Source organism: Schistocerca nitens, chromosome 3, assembly GCF_023898315.1.
Source record: "Schistocerca nitens isolate TAMUIC-IGC-003100 chromosome 3, iqSchNite1.1, whole genome shotgun sequence".
Classification (NCBI taxonomy): Eukaryota; Metazoa; Arthropoda; class Insecta; order Orthoptera; family Acrididae; genus Schistocerca; species Schistocerca nitens.
Window position 1 is genome coordinate 479523416 of NC_064616.1, and position 17045 is coordinate 479540460.

Sequence of the window (17045 nt, forward strand, 5' to 3'; positions counted from 1 at the left end):
TTTTAGTTAGTATCTGCATCAATTTTCATGTGTAATACATCTTGAAGTACTATTGTGAAGTACTAATTTTGCTTTACCTTATTTTATTGGGTTTGTTTATAATGTAGTGTTATATAATCACAGTTTTCGAGTTTAGTGTCTATGTTTTTCCCATTTGCTCCCTTTTATTTATTTATTATCTTTTAAACTGCATTACCACCACACTGTCAAAGATGACATTATGTTTGTGCTAAATCCAGATGAGTAACATCTTTTCCAATGCTGTTTGCAAATATTATAACTTCTTCGGTGATGACAGTCAGTCAAAGGCTGACGATGGACTTCTAAGGCAAGCTAGAGTACAATTTATGACTTGAACTTCAAAACAAAAATGGCAGTCAATAAATAAAACAGAACTGGATGCATGTTAAATAGAATGTGTTATTCAAATTAGCCTATACACCATCTCCTAAAATTGTCTCAAAAATGGCATGGGCTTGGTTTTGAAATGGAGAAAGATCTAAAAAATGTAATGTCATTCATGATCAATGAGCTGAATGAAGCCTGTTGTTATGAATTTATATTATTTATAGCTGCTGAAATCATGGACATGTTTCAAACATTACCTTAATTAACACGGTTCACTTGTTAAAATCATCTGACAGGACATCACTAATTTGAAATTCACAATAATTGGGGTAAACTGGAGTGAAGAAAGATACGAGGAGGAAAAATCTAGAATAGACTCACAGATGTATGAATCTGCCAAAGCATAACTGAATAACTATAACCTAGCAGCTCTTTACTGTAGACATTCTTTAGATAAGGGTGGAGTGGTGATTTACATTAAGAACAAAATAGCTTATAGATCGTTAGACTTGAGTGAATACCGTATTGATCAACATTGTGAGGTTTGTGGAGTTGTAATCTGTACTGATTTCTCTGAAATGACTGTTCTTTCATTTTATAGGCCTCCTGCAGGCAAAATCTGTATTTAGAATCTCTGTTAACTCATTCTTTGCAAAAACAAAAGCTATTATAATTGTATGTGATTTTAATGTTGACTTTCTTACAGATAACATAGGAAGAAATGATTTATCACATTTAATGAACTCTTTTAACTTAACAGCACTGGTGGATTTTCCCACTAGGGTCTCAGCTAATTCTACAAGTCGAATTGACAGCATCTTCTTAAACAGCAGTAGAATTCTAAACATAACTGTAAAATGTATATTGAATGGGCTCTCAGACCATGATGGTCAACTGCTTTAAATTGATAATGTTAGCCCTCTTTGTAAGAACAACTCCTGCAGTAAAACTTTCAGAGTAATTAACACATAGTCTATCAATAGCATCTGTAATACCCTACAAAAAGTAGACTGGGACCAGATTGAGCTCTTTGACATTGTTAATTACAAGTACAATGCTTTTCTAAATGAATTTATCTGCCTATTCGAAGCGGCCTTTCCTAGAAGGACTGTCAAATCCAAACGCGAAACCTACTCTAATAAAAACTGGCTAACACTGGGCATTAAAACGTCTTGCAGAAGGAAAAGGAATCTGTATGCCACACTCAAATCCAGTTATAGTGTAGAAAAGGAAAAACATTACAAACTATACTGCTCTATCCTTAAAAAAGTGCTAAGAAGGGCAAAGAGTATATCTATAAAATCAGAAATTTATGTCTCTAACAACAAAATTAAAACCATATTGGGCATAATAAAAAGGGAAACAGGGAAAATCCCTGCTGCAGAAAACACAATAGAAATTAAAACAAATGATACCATTCATGACAATGTTGAAATAATCACTGAAATTTTTAACAACCACTTTCTGGCATCAGCAGTACAAACTGGAAACAAGTATTCTGTTAATGAAGCCATGTTATCCCTTCAAAAAGCTATTAATAAAAAAACCAAGCAGATTAAAGTGTCTCCTGTCACAGTACATGAAATTGAGAATATAATTAGAGAGATGAAGAGCAAGAATTCTGTTGGCATAGATGGTATCTCTTCAAGATTACTGAAGGAGTGCTGTAAGTCAATAAGCAAAATACTGTGCCACATATACAATGAATCCATCCAGCATGGGATTGTTGCTGAGAGACTAAAGTTTGCTACTGTCAAACCTCTCTTTAAAAAAGGCAATAAAGCCGACTTTACCAACTATCAGCCTATCTCCCTTTTAACAACCTTTTCTAAAATTCTTGAGAAATTGGTTCAGAAAAGACTTCTTGAACACCTCAAGCATTATAAGGTATTAAACAGTAGCCAGTTCAGATTTCAACAGGGTGTATCAACAGAACAAGCTATTTTTTCCTTCACACATCAAATCTCAAGAGTGTTTTAATAATAAATTTTCTCCTGTTGGTATCTTCTGTGACATTTCTAAGGCCTTTGATAGTGTTAATCACGAAATCCTCTTAGCAACGGCTGAATATTATGGTATAAGTGGATCAGTTGGCTCATGGGTTAAATCCTACCTAGCTGGAAGAAAGCAGATGGCAATGTTGAACGACTCTGAGGCGTACTCTGTGTCATCTAGCTGCGGCTCTATTGGCTGTGGTGTTTCTCAGGGCTCTGTACTTGGCCCTCTTCTCTTCCTCACCTTTATCAATGACCTTCCCCTGTGTACTAGATTTAAAACTCACTTTACTCTTTTTGCTGATGACACCTCTATCCTCATCAACAAAACTTGCAACCTCAATCTTGAGGAATCAGCCAATATTGTCTTTAGTGAAGTATGTAATTGGTTTGTAAATAATGGGTTATCACTAAATGTTAATAAGACCCAGTTTGTACATTTCCAAGTAAGGAAAAAAGTTGAGGATCAATTAAGTATTACATTGAATGGTAGTGCGTTACTACAAGTTGAGTCAATCAAGTTTCTGGGTGTACGCATTGACAACAGTCTAAAATGGTCAGAACATATTTTGCACCTCCACATAAAACTCGGCTTAGCAACATTCACTGTTCGTATTATTTCCACTGTATGTGACCGAGACACCACAAAAACTGCTTATTTTAGTTATTTCCATGCACTATTGCTGTATGGCATAGTTTTCTGGGGTAATCAGCCATTATCCAAAAAAATATTCATTGCCCAAAAGAGAGTTATTAGGATAATGAGCGGAGTCCAGCCTAGTCATTCTTGTAGGAACCTTTTCAGAAAATTAGGGACACTGACAACTGCATGCCAGTATATCTACTCCCTGTTATGTTTCATTGGTAAAAATGGACAATCGTACAAAACCAATGATTCATACCATACCCACAATCCCAGGAGGAAGATGGACCTCCATTATGAATCAAAAAACCTTACTATTGTACAAAAAGGGGTCCATTACATGAGGTGCATGGTGTTCAATGCTCTCCCACCATCACTGAAATTACTTATCCATGAGCTTCCCAAATTTAAACAACAGTTCAAACAGTATTTATTAGATAATTTCTTCTATTCGGTAGAAGAATATTTCAGTAGAGTTAACTGTAATTGATTTTTTCATTTACTAACTTGATGTGCTATTGTGCATTACGATACTCACAATCACTGTTAACATTACTGTGTCTTTCATTTAGCTATTAAGATCTACCATTTTTAATGTAATTTTTTCTATACCTATTAATGTGTATTTTGTCTAATACCAGATATCCTCTTGCAAGAGGTACTTTTATGTATTCCTTTTGTTTTATTTGTAATAATTCTGACACATCCTACATCCATGCAAATGTCTCGCAGTATTGGATTTATGGGATATAAATAAATCTCCAAATCTTACTGCAGGTTTTCTCAAGGAAGTGATGGATGCAAATAACCCTGATGTATGGTTACCAACAGTGCAGACAGGTTACTGATGGTGGGATATTATCTCCTGAATCCTCCACGGAAATAAAAAAGGAGTCTTCTACATTCTACACTCAACAGGTGGTGATGATTCATTATGTTCCTTGCTAAATATACTGAAAATGATTTCCTTAAGATTCCTAGAGAATTACATTACACTAGATTAGTACGTGTTCCATAGATCATGAATACGACACTTCGTAATGATGTGGAATGTGTCAGGTTAAAAAAAGGTGTCTATACAAGATATAACATTACACAAAATATTACATGACACTTAATTTTTTTTGTGGTGGGTGGGGAAATTACCCACTTACTATATCCAAAAATTCATCTAATTAGTAGAAGGAGTTGCCATTCAGAAATTCTTTTAATTTCTTTTTAAATGCTATATGGCTATCTGTCAGACTTTTGATGTTATTAGGTAAGTAACCAAAGACTTTTGTGGCAGCATAATTTACCCCCTTCTGCGCCAAAGTTAGATTTAACCTTGAGTAGTGAAGATCATCCTTTCTTCTAGTGTTGTAGCCATGTACACTGCTATTACTTTTGAATTCATTTGGATTGTTAATAACACATTTCATAAGTGAATATATATACTGTAGTCTCACAATATATATATATATATATATATATATATATATATATATATATATATATATATATATATATATATATATATATATATAGTGAGACTACAGTGAAGATCCCTAGCTCTTTAAATAAGAGTCTGTAGGATGATCTTGGATGAGCTCCAGCAATTATTCTGATTACACGTTTTTGTGCAATGAACACTCTTTTACTCAATGATGAGTTACCCCAGAATATGATGCCATAAGAAAGCAGAGAATGAAAATAGGAATGGTAAGCTAATTTACTGAGACGTATATCGCCAAAATTTGCGATGACCCTAATAGCATAAGTAGCTGAACTCAAACGTTTCAGCAGCTCTTCAGTGTGTTTTTTTCCAGTTCAACCCCTCATCATCAATGCATACACCTAGAAATTTTGAATATTCTACCTTAGCTACTGATTTCTGATCGAAGTCTATATTTATTAATTGTGTCATTCCATTTACTGTGTGGAACTGTGTATACTGTGTTTTGTCAAAGTTTAAAGAGAGCCCATTTGTAGATAACCACTTAATGATTTTCTGAAAAGCATCGTTTACAATTTCATCAGTTAATTCTTGTCTGTTGGGTGTGATAGCTATACTTGTATCATCAGCAGAAAGTACCAGCTTTGCAGCTTTGTGAATATAGAATGGCGAACATCAGAGGACCCAAGACCGAACCTTGCGACACTCCATTCTTGATTGTTCCCCAGTTTGAGAAATCACCAGTTTTTTGCATATTATGTGAACTGCTTATTTCAACTTTCTGCACTCTTCCAGTTATGTATGATTTAAACCATTTAAGTGCTGTCCCATTCATACCATAGTACTTGAGCTTATCTAGAAGTATTCCATGATTTACACAATCAAAAGCCTTTGAGAGATCACAAAAAATCCCAACGGGTGACTTCCGGTTACTCAGAGCATTTAATATATTTTATTAGTGAAAGTATATATAGCATTTTTCATTGAAAAACCTTTCTGGTAACCAAACTGACATTTTGTTAAAACTTTATTTTTACAAAGATGTGAAGCTATTGTACAATACATTACTTTTTCAAGAATTTTGGATAAGGCAGTCAGAAGAGAGATTGGGCGGTAGTTGTTGACATCAGACGTATCCTCTTTTTTTATGTAGTGGTTTAACAATGGCATAGTTCAGTCTATCTGGGAAAATACCCTGCATCAGAGAGCTATTACATCTGTGGCTAAGAATCCCACTTATCTCTTGGGAACAAGCTTTTATTATCCTGCTGGAAATGCCATCAATTCCATGCGAGCTTTTATTCTTGAGAGAGTTTATTATCTTCCTAATTTCAGAAGGGGTGAAATTTCAATTGTATCAAATTGTGTGGGTAAGGCCTCTTCCATTAACTGCCTTGCTTCTTCTAATAAACATTTAGATCCTATTTTCCCAACAACATTTAAAAATGATTATTCAAAATGTTTTCTACTTCCGGCTTCTTGTTTGTCAAGTTTCCATTTGCTTTGATGGTAATGCCGTCATCCTGTACTCTTGGTTGCCCTGTCTCCCTCGTAATAATATTCCAAATTATTTTGATTTTGTTATCAGAGGTATTAATAATCTCAACATCCTGTAACTGGCTTTGAAGTCACTTGGTGAAGCATAATTTGCTGTAGACAACAATTAGTCCATGGCATCTTATGAGAAAATATAGTTCTAAGCTTTATTATTAGTGGAACTCCATTACCAAAAGCTTGTCTCCATTATCGTTGGCTGGTAGAAGTGGATGGATTGTGGCTGGCCAAGAGCCTCCATTGTTCAAACAAGTATTTATACGGTTTCTCACAAGTATCCCAAAAATTATGCCGATAGTCTTGTGTTTATTTAGTGATATGTTTGAATGAGTTCATGAACTGTTGTTACAATCACTTGCCTATTCCCATATTATTAAATATGGTGTCAACTGCCCTAACTTGTTGGAAAGCTGCAATGCTCTCAGAATATATACAATGTGTTGGTAATGCTATCCATCCACTCCTGGGGATTGCCACTACATTCACACATAACTACTTGGCAGCACAGAATCCAGTCTGTCCTGTTTAGCCTGCATTTTGGCAATTATTGTAACAGGTGTATTCAAGTCAGTAAGTGGTCACTGGTGTGCACATCACTGACCATTTCCACAAAAGTACTGTCACAGGGATTAGTATCATTATGAGCAGTTATGCACGAGCCTGTAGTAGTGTCAAAGTGTATACTCTCCCTTACATTGAATAGAAATAGGCTTTTAATTGAATGAGATTTTTGAAGGTACAACTCTCGGTCAGGAGTTTTTGAATTCCATAGAACATTAAGTACATTAGAAACGATACACAGAGTTGAGTACAGTGTGATGATGTTAGTGAAAATCATTTAGTGTTCTAGTTTATGGTGAGATGTACGGCAGACAAGAGTTGGTAAGGTTGCACTGTACAGCACTTACACTGATATGGGCCCAGCTTTCAATTTGATCTCAACAAGGGGAGTCATGGAATTGTATACATCTACAAAGATGGCCCTCCCTTATTTGGCCCTTGTCTTTGCTGGGACATCTATTACCTCACAGCACAGACATGTCAGATTCTTTAAATATCTCTTGTAGTCACAGACAGAGTGACCTGGTCTGTGCCAGTGGTGTCAGCCTCTCAACATGTATTCTTGTAACCCAGGTAATGAAACCTACATCCCCTTAGCGACACACAATATTTCACTGTCTTGCTGTAGAGTGCTGAAACAAGTCCAGAGGTTACAGCTGTAGAGGACTGGTGGTTATTATGAGAGTCCAGGAGTTGCTGAATTCCCTAACTCACCAATTTTGACAAAGTTGTCTGAGGTGCTGGACACTGGTCATGATGTAGAAGGCAACTAGTAGCTTACCAAAAGGTGTGCATGTGAGAGAGAAAGAGAGAGAATATTCATAAGAATTAGAAGATACATTGCATACCTAAGTCCTAAAATACAATTCATATTTCCAGTACGTCGAGTGTACAATTTAGATCTCCAACACATCGAGTAGAAATTTGGAACTGCAACAAAATTAATTCAATCCCACTACATATCCTGAACTCACCGCTTTGTAGGTGTGGCACTGACTGAGTACTGGTACAATGCCAGACAATTAAGTGAACACATCAGAAGGTGGACACCCCTAGCAGTTACACGCTTAATCATATCAAAATTATACTTCTTCACCTGTAACACGTTCGAGAACAAAATGTATTATTATGTACATTTGTATTTATTTGTGTAAACTAGTATTCAATCTGCAAAAATTAAAAAGAAAATACTTACCTTGCACCAGTTACATGGAACAATTCTGCGATTTGCTAGTATGAACACATTCATACAGGTTCTGCAACAGAACCTGCGAGGTACTTCATCATAATACGCCACGTAATTATCTGCATTTGACAGGTCAAAATATTTCCTACATACATTACACTGATCTGCAAACACACAGATGACGAATAATACAGTAAAATTGAGACTATGAGAATAGTAAGGACACAAAAAATAAAACAGGAACATTTGGAAGAAGACATTACCAATTTTATTTTATTTATAGAATCAATATTCAGATATAACATGCCAATTTTCAAAAATTATCTGTTATACAAATTCATATAATAATAATAAAACACTTTCACTGCACCAGACTGAGTTTTCATGTTTTGATTTAACTATTATGTTCCAATGTTGAAACGACAAACCTGCCGACATTCTAAGAGGACCAGGTTCCCCCAGTTACAAGATTTTTAAAACAATGGAGGTGCAGTTGTGCTATTTATATTTTGATCTTCAACGCAATACTGGAAAATCCAAGGCAGAATATAAATAACAGAACACTATATTATAAAGTCAAGCAGTTGATACAAGAATGGAAATATCTGACTGATTATGCTCTTCTGAGCAGAGTTCACAATCAAGTAGAACTCTTTGAAGGACAAAGGCAAAAATCTTAAAATGTAACTTTAATTTCAATCATCACAATCGCAAGTTTGGTCTCACGTTCATTTTCAAGTATATTGTAATGACAATACAGTTGAAATTAGAATTATGGTGACTGAAATTTTTTTTTTTAATTCAGAAAGGCGGGCCATGGTAGTTGTCACCAATAGAACCCCTGCCCAAGGCCTTATCACCACTGAATGCAGCTACTCCCAACATCCTGTCAATTCCAAACCCACAATGCCATTCGTACATATGACAAACTACATCCTCACATTCTTTTTTGAGCAAAAAAATATAAAAATACATCTGTGATTGGGTGCACAGACATTCACAGCACTCTCATATGCCAACCTGTCATGGTTCACTTGGAAAAATCCTTCCTGGCCACCCAGGATCCTTCACGGTCACTGATGTTCAGGTTCACAGATAGTAAATTCAAAACTGTGAACCAAGACAAAGGGGAACACACACTGTTTTCATACCTCCACAACCCCAATACATAATTCCCTACTTGTTCTCCTGTTTCTTTTCAGCTCAGCATGCCATATCCTGGATCTCTTCTTGCACCTCTCACGTGGCCCCATAAAAAGCTCTGTTTGTTTGAAACCCACCAACAAGATTTTCTTTCAAATGCTGCCATTCTTTCAAGATGAAGGTATCTCCATTGCAGTCTTGCTACCCATGGATAACCCATCTGCAGTAATGAGACACTCCTTACTCAGTAAGCTGAAGGCTTGACAAATATGCACAAAATCCCAATACTAATCCACAAACCAATCTCCAATCCTACATCCTTCCTTTGTCTCCACAGCCCCAAACTATCTGTGAAGGAGCACACTACTTATTACCGAACATAATCCTGGCCCAGAACAGATTAACTGTATTGCCACTTAGGACCTTGACCATGTTATATCATCCCCTGAAATAAGAAATAGCCTCCCAAAAATCCTCTTCTACTTCTCTCATAGACATATTTCACAGTCCACCCAACCTATGAAATATCCTGGTTTTTCTTTATACCACTCCTACATCCAACTCCTTGCTACATGGGTCACACCAGTACAAAAAGCTGAAGGGCAATACATGTCCGAAGCATCCAATCAACACATCCTATTCCAGACATCACAGGTCTAACCTACACCATTAGTGGCATTGTCACTTAATGAAAGGCACCCACATCATATACCAAGTCTACTGCAGTTTCTGCACAGCCTTTTACATGGTCATGGACACCAACCAGTTATCTTTCTTAGTGAACGGTTATTGGCAAACCATAGTCAGGGTGAAAGTTGAGCATCCAGTGGCAGGGCAGGGTACCAAATATGACAAGAGTCCTCTGTGTTGCAGTCAGATAGGCTGACTGCTCAGCTACAGAGATCCCTTCTGTTGCCTTCTCAGCTATTTCTTTCTTTTCAACTGTTTGTTCTTACAAACATTTCTACCTCCTTTCTGTTTCTCCACATCTGGACTATATAAATACTCCTGACTCAAAGCGAGCTTTTATTTGATATGACTTGGCCTGCCTATAGTATTCCCAACATCTCTGCTTTAGCTATTATCACAGAAGATACAGCAACTGACTTTCCCTTCTGCAAGACTTCAGTAATATATATCGTGATGCTCCAGACTGTTACATCAAAACACATTACATAAAAGAACCACAAGAATAGATTAACTTATAGGTCCACTTTCATTTTCATTTTGTGAATAAGTTTATTTTGGGGTGAAAAGCACACAAACTGTGTTTTGTTTAATTCATATTTAGTTAACGGAAACTAATGTTTCTTTTATTCAATCATATTTCAAGCTTTTTAATATTACATTCCCAGCCTGTGTTATGACCAAAGACTGTCACTTTTTGTATCTTTTCTTTTCGAGGCTATATTTCGTTGCACACTTTATGGATGCTAGTTCATATAAAGCAGTTAATGCTGGGCTGCAGCATACTTTTCTCATTTTGGATTTTTTCCTGTTTTTAATAGGTTTCATATAGGTTTACGCATTTTATTATTTATATAACTGGTACTGACTTTTGAACAAGAGTACACTGAATTAAGAGAGTATTTTTTGATTATAACAACTTTTTCCTGTAAGCTATTGAAAGTTTCTCAAAGACAGTTCACAGCTGAATTGTTCATGAACTGTCATTAACTGATACTCATGTCCAAGTTTTCATTTTTCTCCTGCATTTACATTACTGCATCACAGTTCAAGTATGGAAATGCTTTTGATGGCTTAGCAGACTAATCCTGGCATGAAACATGTGACCACATACGTTACACATAAGAGAGGGTGGAGGGAATGGCTGGGCTTGACAAATTTTACATCTCTGACATTCTTGCTCAAAATGTAAGACAGTAGCTGAAGTAATTGTGCGCCAGTGATTATGATCTTCCGCTGTAGCACACCAATTACTCAGGTCAATATTTAGACTCTTTAGATTCTTCTGAAATTGGTTCTTGAGAGAAGCACCATGGGACTTCACTTCACTATACAAAATTTGTCAATGAAGTCCATTGTTTCTCATTCACTAGACATGCCCAATCCATCGGAGCTGGTGATCAGCAACTGTGGCTTCTATACTGTACATCTTTGCCTTCTCAAGAATAGTAGTGGTTGATACGAGGTCATCCCATTTTATGTTCATAATGTATCTAAGATTCTGTTGGTTTAAGTGTTGTAATTTCTTAAGATCACAATGATATAGCATCCAGGTTTCCCAACTGTAGAGCAGGGTAGAAACAACTGTTTGATACACCACCAGTATGGTGCATAGTGTAGGAAATGTCCAAAAGCAACATGTGGAGCACGAATCCTGTTTTCTCCATGTCCTTTTACAATGAGCAATTAGTCAGTAAGATACTTCCTAGATAGAGGAAGTCATCTACTTGTTACAAAGGTGTGCTGGAATAGAGATACTGAAATCTGGAAAGACTGTTCCAGGAGCTGGCTGTGAGGTACCTTTGTTTTTTGGCTGTTGATAGTCAGGCCAAACTGTTCATATCCAGTACTGAAACGATTTACAGACAGTTGCAGCTCTGTGGTGGTGGTGGTTAGTATTTAACGTCCCGTCGACAACGAGGTCATTAGAGACGGAGCGCAAGCTCGGGTTAGGGAAGGATTGGAAAGGAAATCGGCCGTGCCCTTTCGAAGGAACCAGCCCGGCATTTGCCTGAAATGATTTAGGGAAATCACGGAAAACCTAAATCAGGATGGCCAGAGACGGGATTGAACCGTCGTCCTCCCGAATGCGAGTCCAGTGTGCTAACCACTGCGCCACCTCGCTCGGTGCAGCTCTGTGGGTGTGTGAGCTGGAGAAGCACTGTTGTCTACATATTGCAGTTCAGTAACTTAAGTCAAACTTGTGGGACCTTCCAGAATACTGTCTGGATTTTTTCAGATAAATATTTTCAGAAGAGATTATTAATTTCCATGCAGTTTTGTCATGTCAGTGACATGTTTTTATGTGGTGCACTTTTCATGAGATAACATATCTTATTACTAAATCACTGATAAAGATATTTTGAGTCTGTTCTGTATACAGTTAAATTTGTGGCTGATTCAGTCAGCAGATCTGGGTACCAAGAATTTTGCTAGACACAACAACCACTTACACACTGCTAAGAGCACTTTTCACCTTTAAATAAGAACTACTTTTATGGAAAAAAAACCAACAGAATAATCCATTACAAGGACAGTTTACTTCATTAGTTGAAGTAACACATTGTTTAGTGCATTCTGCGAGCTTAATCAAGTGGGTATTTCCTTCCTAGCCTGGATTTTCCAGAAACAGCACATGGAGAACAACTTTTCTTCTGCATTACTGGTGCTAATAAGGACTAACTTCTGCTGAAATCTCATATTTATCATCTCTTACACATGCAAATAAAAAAAATTTAACACACAACAGTTGTGTGTTAAAAAATCTTGAAGAGCAAATCTAACAATTACAGAATTCTAAGTAAATATACTATGTTAGTAAATCATTATCATTATGGCCAGTTTCTCACCTGCAATAATTCTGTTAACAAATTTAAATGCAGCAAAACATGGTTCACTGCACAATTTGTTATAGACACCATTCAACATCACTTCGATAGTCACCAGCTTCTCATTATTACAGACAGCACACTGATGAATTACTGGTGGAGGTTTTTTATTACCACTCATGTAATCATATTTTTCCATACATTTCTGGCTGCAAAATTCCTGAAATTCATGTGCAAATTACTTACCACTGCTTTAACTGAAGAAACATGTCATAAATTGCACATTCCCGTCAAGATTTCAGCATTTTAATGACTGATTTATTTTGGCATGAGTTTTGTTGCAAAACCATTGTACATAAATTACATGTTCATAATTCTGATGTTTGTGTTAACTGTTACAACATTTGTTGATGTTGATTTTATGTCCATAGTAGTGGAAATAAAATGAGGCAGCTGATTTTCTCAGTAGATGATTGTGGTGTTTGCGTTTAGGCTTTAACTTGTAATGCCAAAAAAAAAAAAAAACTGATTTAAACAATATAATATTCTGCAGGAGATTATCAGTCATATGAACAGAGGTAACATATTACTCAAAATTGAAGAGAAATTGTAAAAAACATTACATGAAGTGCCGTAAGTGTCATTCTTCATAAAACTTCACAGAAAGTAGCAACTTCTCAGTTGTTAACAATGTTTGCCATCAGCATCTACAGGGGAAACTACCTCCAGAGGCCCTGGTACAATGAGAATATACTATGTTTTTCTGTCTATTTGCTCTGCTCTATCCAAAACCAGTGCTGAGGCAACTGTGGTGCACTACAGACCATAGATGAAAGAGGAGCTGTGGAGATGTGCGTGGATGAACAGATGTGCAACTGTTGAGCAACTGACAGGCCATATGAACCAAGGGGCTACCAACAGTGTCTCCTCAATGTCTGTTCAGCAAATGTTGCTGCATATGGGCCTCCACAGCGCGCACCTTGTTTATCCACCTGTACTGACTGTACAGCCGTGCAACAATCATTGGTAGGGTCCAGGCCAGAGAAGGGAGCATTATGGTCTGTGGTATGTTTTTATGGCATTCTCTAGATGATCTCACCATTCTGGAAGGCACAATGTATTGACAAGTATGCATCTATCCTTGGGAACCATGTCCACCCTGACATGCAGTTTGTTTTTTATGTGGCATGAGGGCATCTACCAGCAGGTCAATGAAATGTGTCACACAGCTTGGAGTGTATTTATATGGTTTGAAGAGCACCACGATGAGTTCACTGTACTCCCTGGAGTTAAACGCAATCAACAGTCTGTGTGATCACATCGATCAGATTGTTCATACCACGAATCCTCAACTGAGAAACCTAGTGCACCTGCCAACGGCACTGGAGTTGGCGTGGCTCCACATTCCCATTGGTACCTTCCAGAACCTCACTGACACTCTTCCTGTATGTCTGTGGAGCAAAAGATGGTTATTCAGGCTTTTGACAGGCGGTCACAGTAATGTGACTGAACTATGTACATATATGGTTTGTATATCCTTATTAGGAGATGTAACTTTTTTGTTACTTTTACATCAGCTGCTTGTTCAGATATTGTCCAAACAACTTAGTGCAAATATCTGAATTCCGTATGTGGCAACTGATGGTACAACTGAACAGTACTATTAAAGATACCACTTTTTCCTTTAAATAATTTCCTTTTTGGGAACAGAGAGGTTTGGGGGGCTGGGCTCCCTTCTGCACCTTTCCAGTCATTTTTATTTACCACCTTTACTGTGTTGTCTAAATATCTTGATTTTTCTATGCATTCCAGTTTTTGTTTGTACTGAAGTAGCATTATAAAACTCTCCACTTGATTTGGCTTATATTTAATTCGCCGCCTCTTCAAGGAATGTGGCAACACATCAAACCCTAAATGGCTCTGAGCACTATGGGACTTAACATCTATGGTCATCAGTCTCAAACACTAAAGTTCCTTCATTTTTATTTATTTCAAAGCTTACGCTACAACATTGTTGATTCCAGAGAAAATTTCTTCCCTGGTCTGCCAAAGCCCCATTTAAGTGCGAAGAAATTAAATGACTGAGATGTGTGGGTGCCCAATAATTTTGCAGCCATTTTTTGGTTTTAGGCAATCAAATAATATCATAAGTCAGTCTCGATGCAGAATAAATGGGGAGAACCATTGACAGAAGAGGTAGAGCGGAGGGAGAAAGTCACGAGAGTAAGGCAGATGCCAGACAGAGATTAATTGGAAGAATCCTCAGGAAATGTAGTCCATCAACAAACAAAGTAGCATAAAAAACGCTTGTTCAATCAATACTCAAATAATGCTTATCATTATTAGATCTGTATTAGCCAGAACTGATAGAGGAAATGGAGAAGATGCAAAGACGACCACCCAGTTTCATTACAGGTTCATTTAGTAAACAAGACAGTGTCAGGGAGATGTTCAGGCAAGTCCAATGGCAGACGCTGCACGAAAGATGTTCTCATCCTCTATTGTTGAAAGTTCCAAGAACGTACACTCCTAGAGTGTCAAACAATATATTGCTTCCTCCTATGTGTATCTCATGAAAAGCCACGAAGATAAAATTAGAGAGATTCAACCCCTTAGGGATGTTTACTAGTGATCGCTCTTCCCATGAACCATATGCGACTGGAACAGGTAAAGGGGGAAGTGAAGTGGCACTTGCACACAAAGTACACCTCCCCCTCACCCACCCCCCACTACACACTGTAAGAAGGTTTGCAGAGCATAAATGTAGATCTAGACTGACTGAAGGAAAACATTTATGAACACCCAAGGACTGCTTCACAAGACATAAAAAAAAGATAAGTTTGTAATAATGCTAGTTGGCCAACAGGAGCGTAACTTACATTTTGTGTATAGTAATGACTTCATTTCCTGTACATCACAGTGAAAGAAGTACAGCAGGTGCACAGCTGTAAAGGTTGTATGAGTCATGTGTAAGATTATATTACTTTTTACCCAGTAATGAAATGCTTCATTGAAACTAAATAAGCATCCTAATTGTTCACGATTTTCTTCCCTCCTGATCTTCAGTACTGGTACGCCTGCCAGAGGACAAATAACAGGCAACAACTGTTTCACAGATCCAACATTAACTACCTGGGATGTGATAAGCTGCTTCATTCTTCTCATTATCTTAAACTTGTAACAGGGAGGAAGATATAGGAAAAGCAGGATGGCGAACTCAGTACTAGTAACTCAACAAACTAGATGATAACATGCCCCAGGGACAACCACTATAGCATGTAGTACCAGGAAATTGGTAGTCCATCATGGAAGCTATTCTTAAGGTAGGGCTTTGGATTTAGAGAATTGCAGCAATGGCATTAAAATAATTCTTTAAGTAAAAAAAAACATCTTTAAAGTGGAAAATGCTTTATAAGGCATGTAATAAACTAATTAAGAAACAGGAGATAATATATTAAAAGTACAGCTTATGCACTTTTATCATAATTATACTTAGAAAATAATGAACAACAAGCTGCTATAGAGAAAAATCTAAACAAACATCACAAGACAGACAAAAATTACCTTAAATTGACCTCGGTCACCAACAGGAGCCAAGAAACCTTCAGATCCACCTGATATATCCTTCTGACAATAACTACAAACTTTAAGTCCTTTCTTGAATTCTTCAAGACATGTACTGCGACAGAATTGCCTGATGTCAAATCCGAAGCGCACACAGTACTTTCCCAGGCTACCACTAGGCACAGTACTCTTGCAAAAACAACAGAATCCACCATGGTCTTTCTGAAATTTTGCTGAAACACAATAATGATGAATTTATTATTAAAATCTCAAATAAGACACAAAGACCCATTTAAAACTACATATGAAATAAGTGGTGTAGTTTGCAATAACACTGCAGATTCCAGAAGCTTTAGTTTGATAGTTTAAACAACTTTAACTGAATAATCATTTTACCACACTTTATGCAAATATTCAATGGCTTTATTTCAATGGTACTGAACCATTTCTTGATGTCAGTTCTACAGTAATAGCTTGAAACAAAAAATGAACAGTATACAATAATTTGAATTTGGGTAAGCTGTAAGCAGTTGTTGCAGTTGATCCTAATTCTGCTGCATAACTGACAACAAAATTACAATATACACTCACTGAAGAAAATATTATCATCCCTTAAAAAAGAGCACAGTAGTCCCTCTGGAGTGCTGCTGACAGTGTTTGAACTGGCAACAGGTGGCCAAGTGAGCTTTCATCAATAACTTAAGTCATGGCAGTGATGTGTTGTGTATATGCCAGTCGATTGTACGGAATCAGCAATTTAAGATAGATCAATGTGAAGCTGTACAGAAAGGAGCTACTGTGACTGAACATACCCGTACCCACACTGTGAATGAAATTGTCTTATTTGCTAATATATCAAAGCAAACTGTCCAGCATTTCTAGATGGAATGGTGTATCACTCACAGCCACCCAAGAATAATGGTTGGAAAAAGGGCCTAACTGGCAGTGGCTAGATACCAGTATCATCCCTTTTCAATGACAATCAGTTTAAAACCTGACATGAATTGCTGCTGTCAGTGAATGCAGGTCAACCTCAACTTGTTTCCAAGCAAACTTTGTGAAGGGAACTGCTAGTAATGAGCATTTGAGGACTGCTTCTGCA

General features: G+C 37.0%; 1 protein-coding gene across 1 annotated transcript in view; it reads right to left on the reverse strand.

The window, feature by feature from the left end:
- LOC126248409 (uncharacterized) overlaps positions 1–17045 on the reverse strand; it is a 410584-nt gene that overhangs the window by 104490 nt on the left and 289049 nt on the right. The window contains exons 7-10 of the mRNA XM_049949365.1: positions 15944–16176; positions 12401–12599; positions 7731–7885; positions 7510–7631 (exon numbers count right to left, since the gene is read on the reverse strand). Of these exons, the coding sequence (XP_049805322.1) occupies positions 7510–7631; positions 7731–7885; positions 12401–12599; positions 15944–16176 (709 nt within the window). The remainder of the gene's footprint in view (positions 1–7509; positions 7632–7730; positions 7886–12400; positions 12600–15943; positions 16177–17045) is intronic.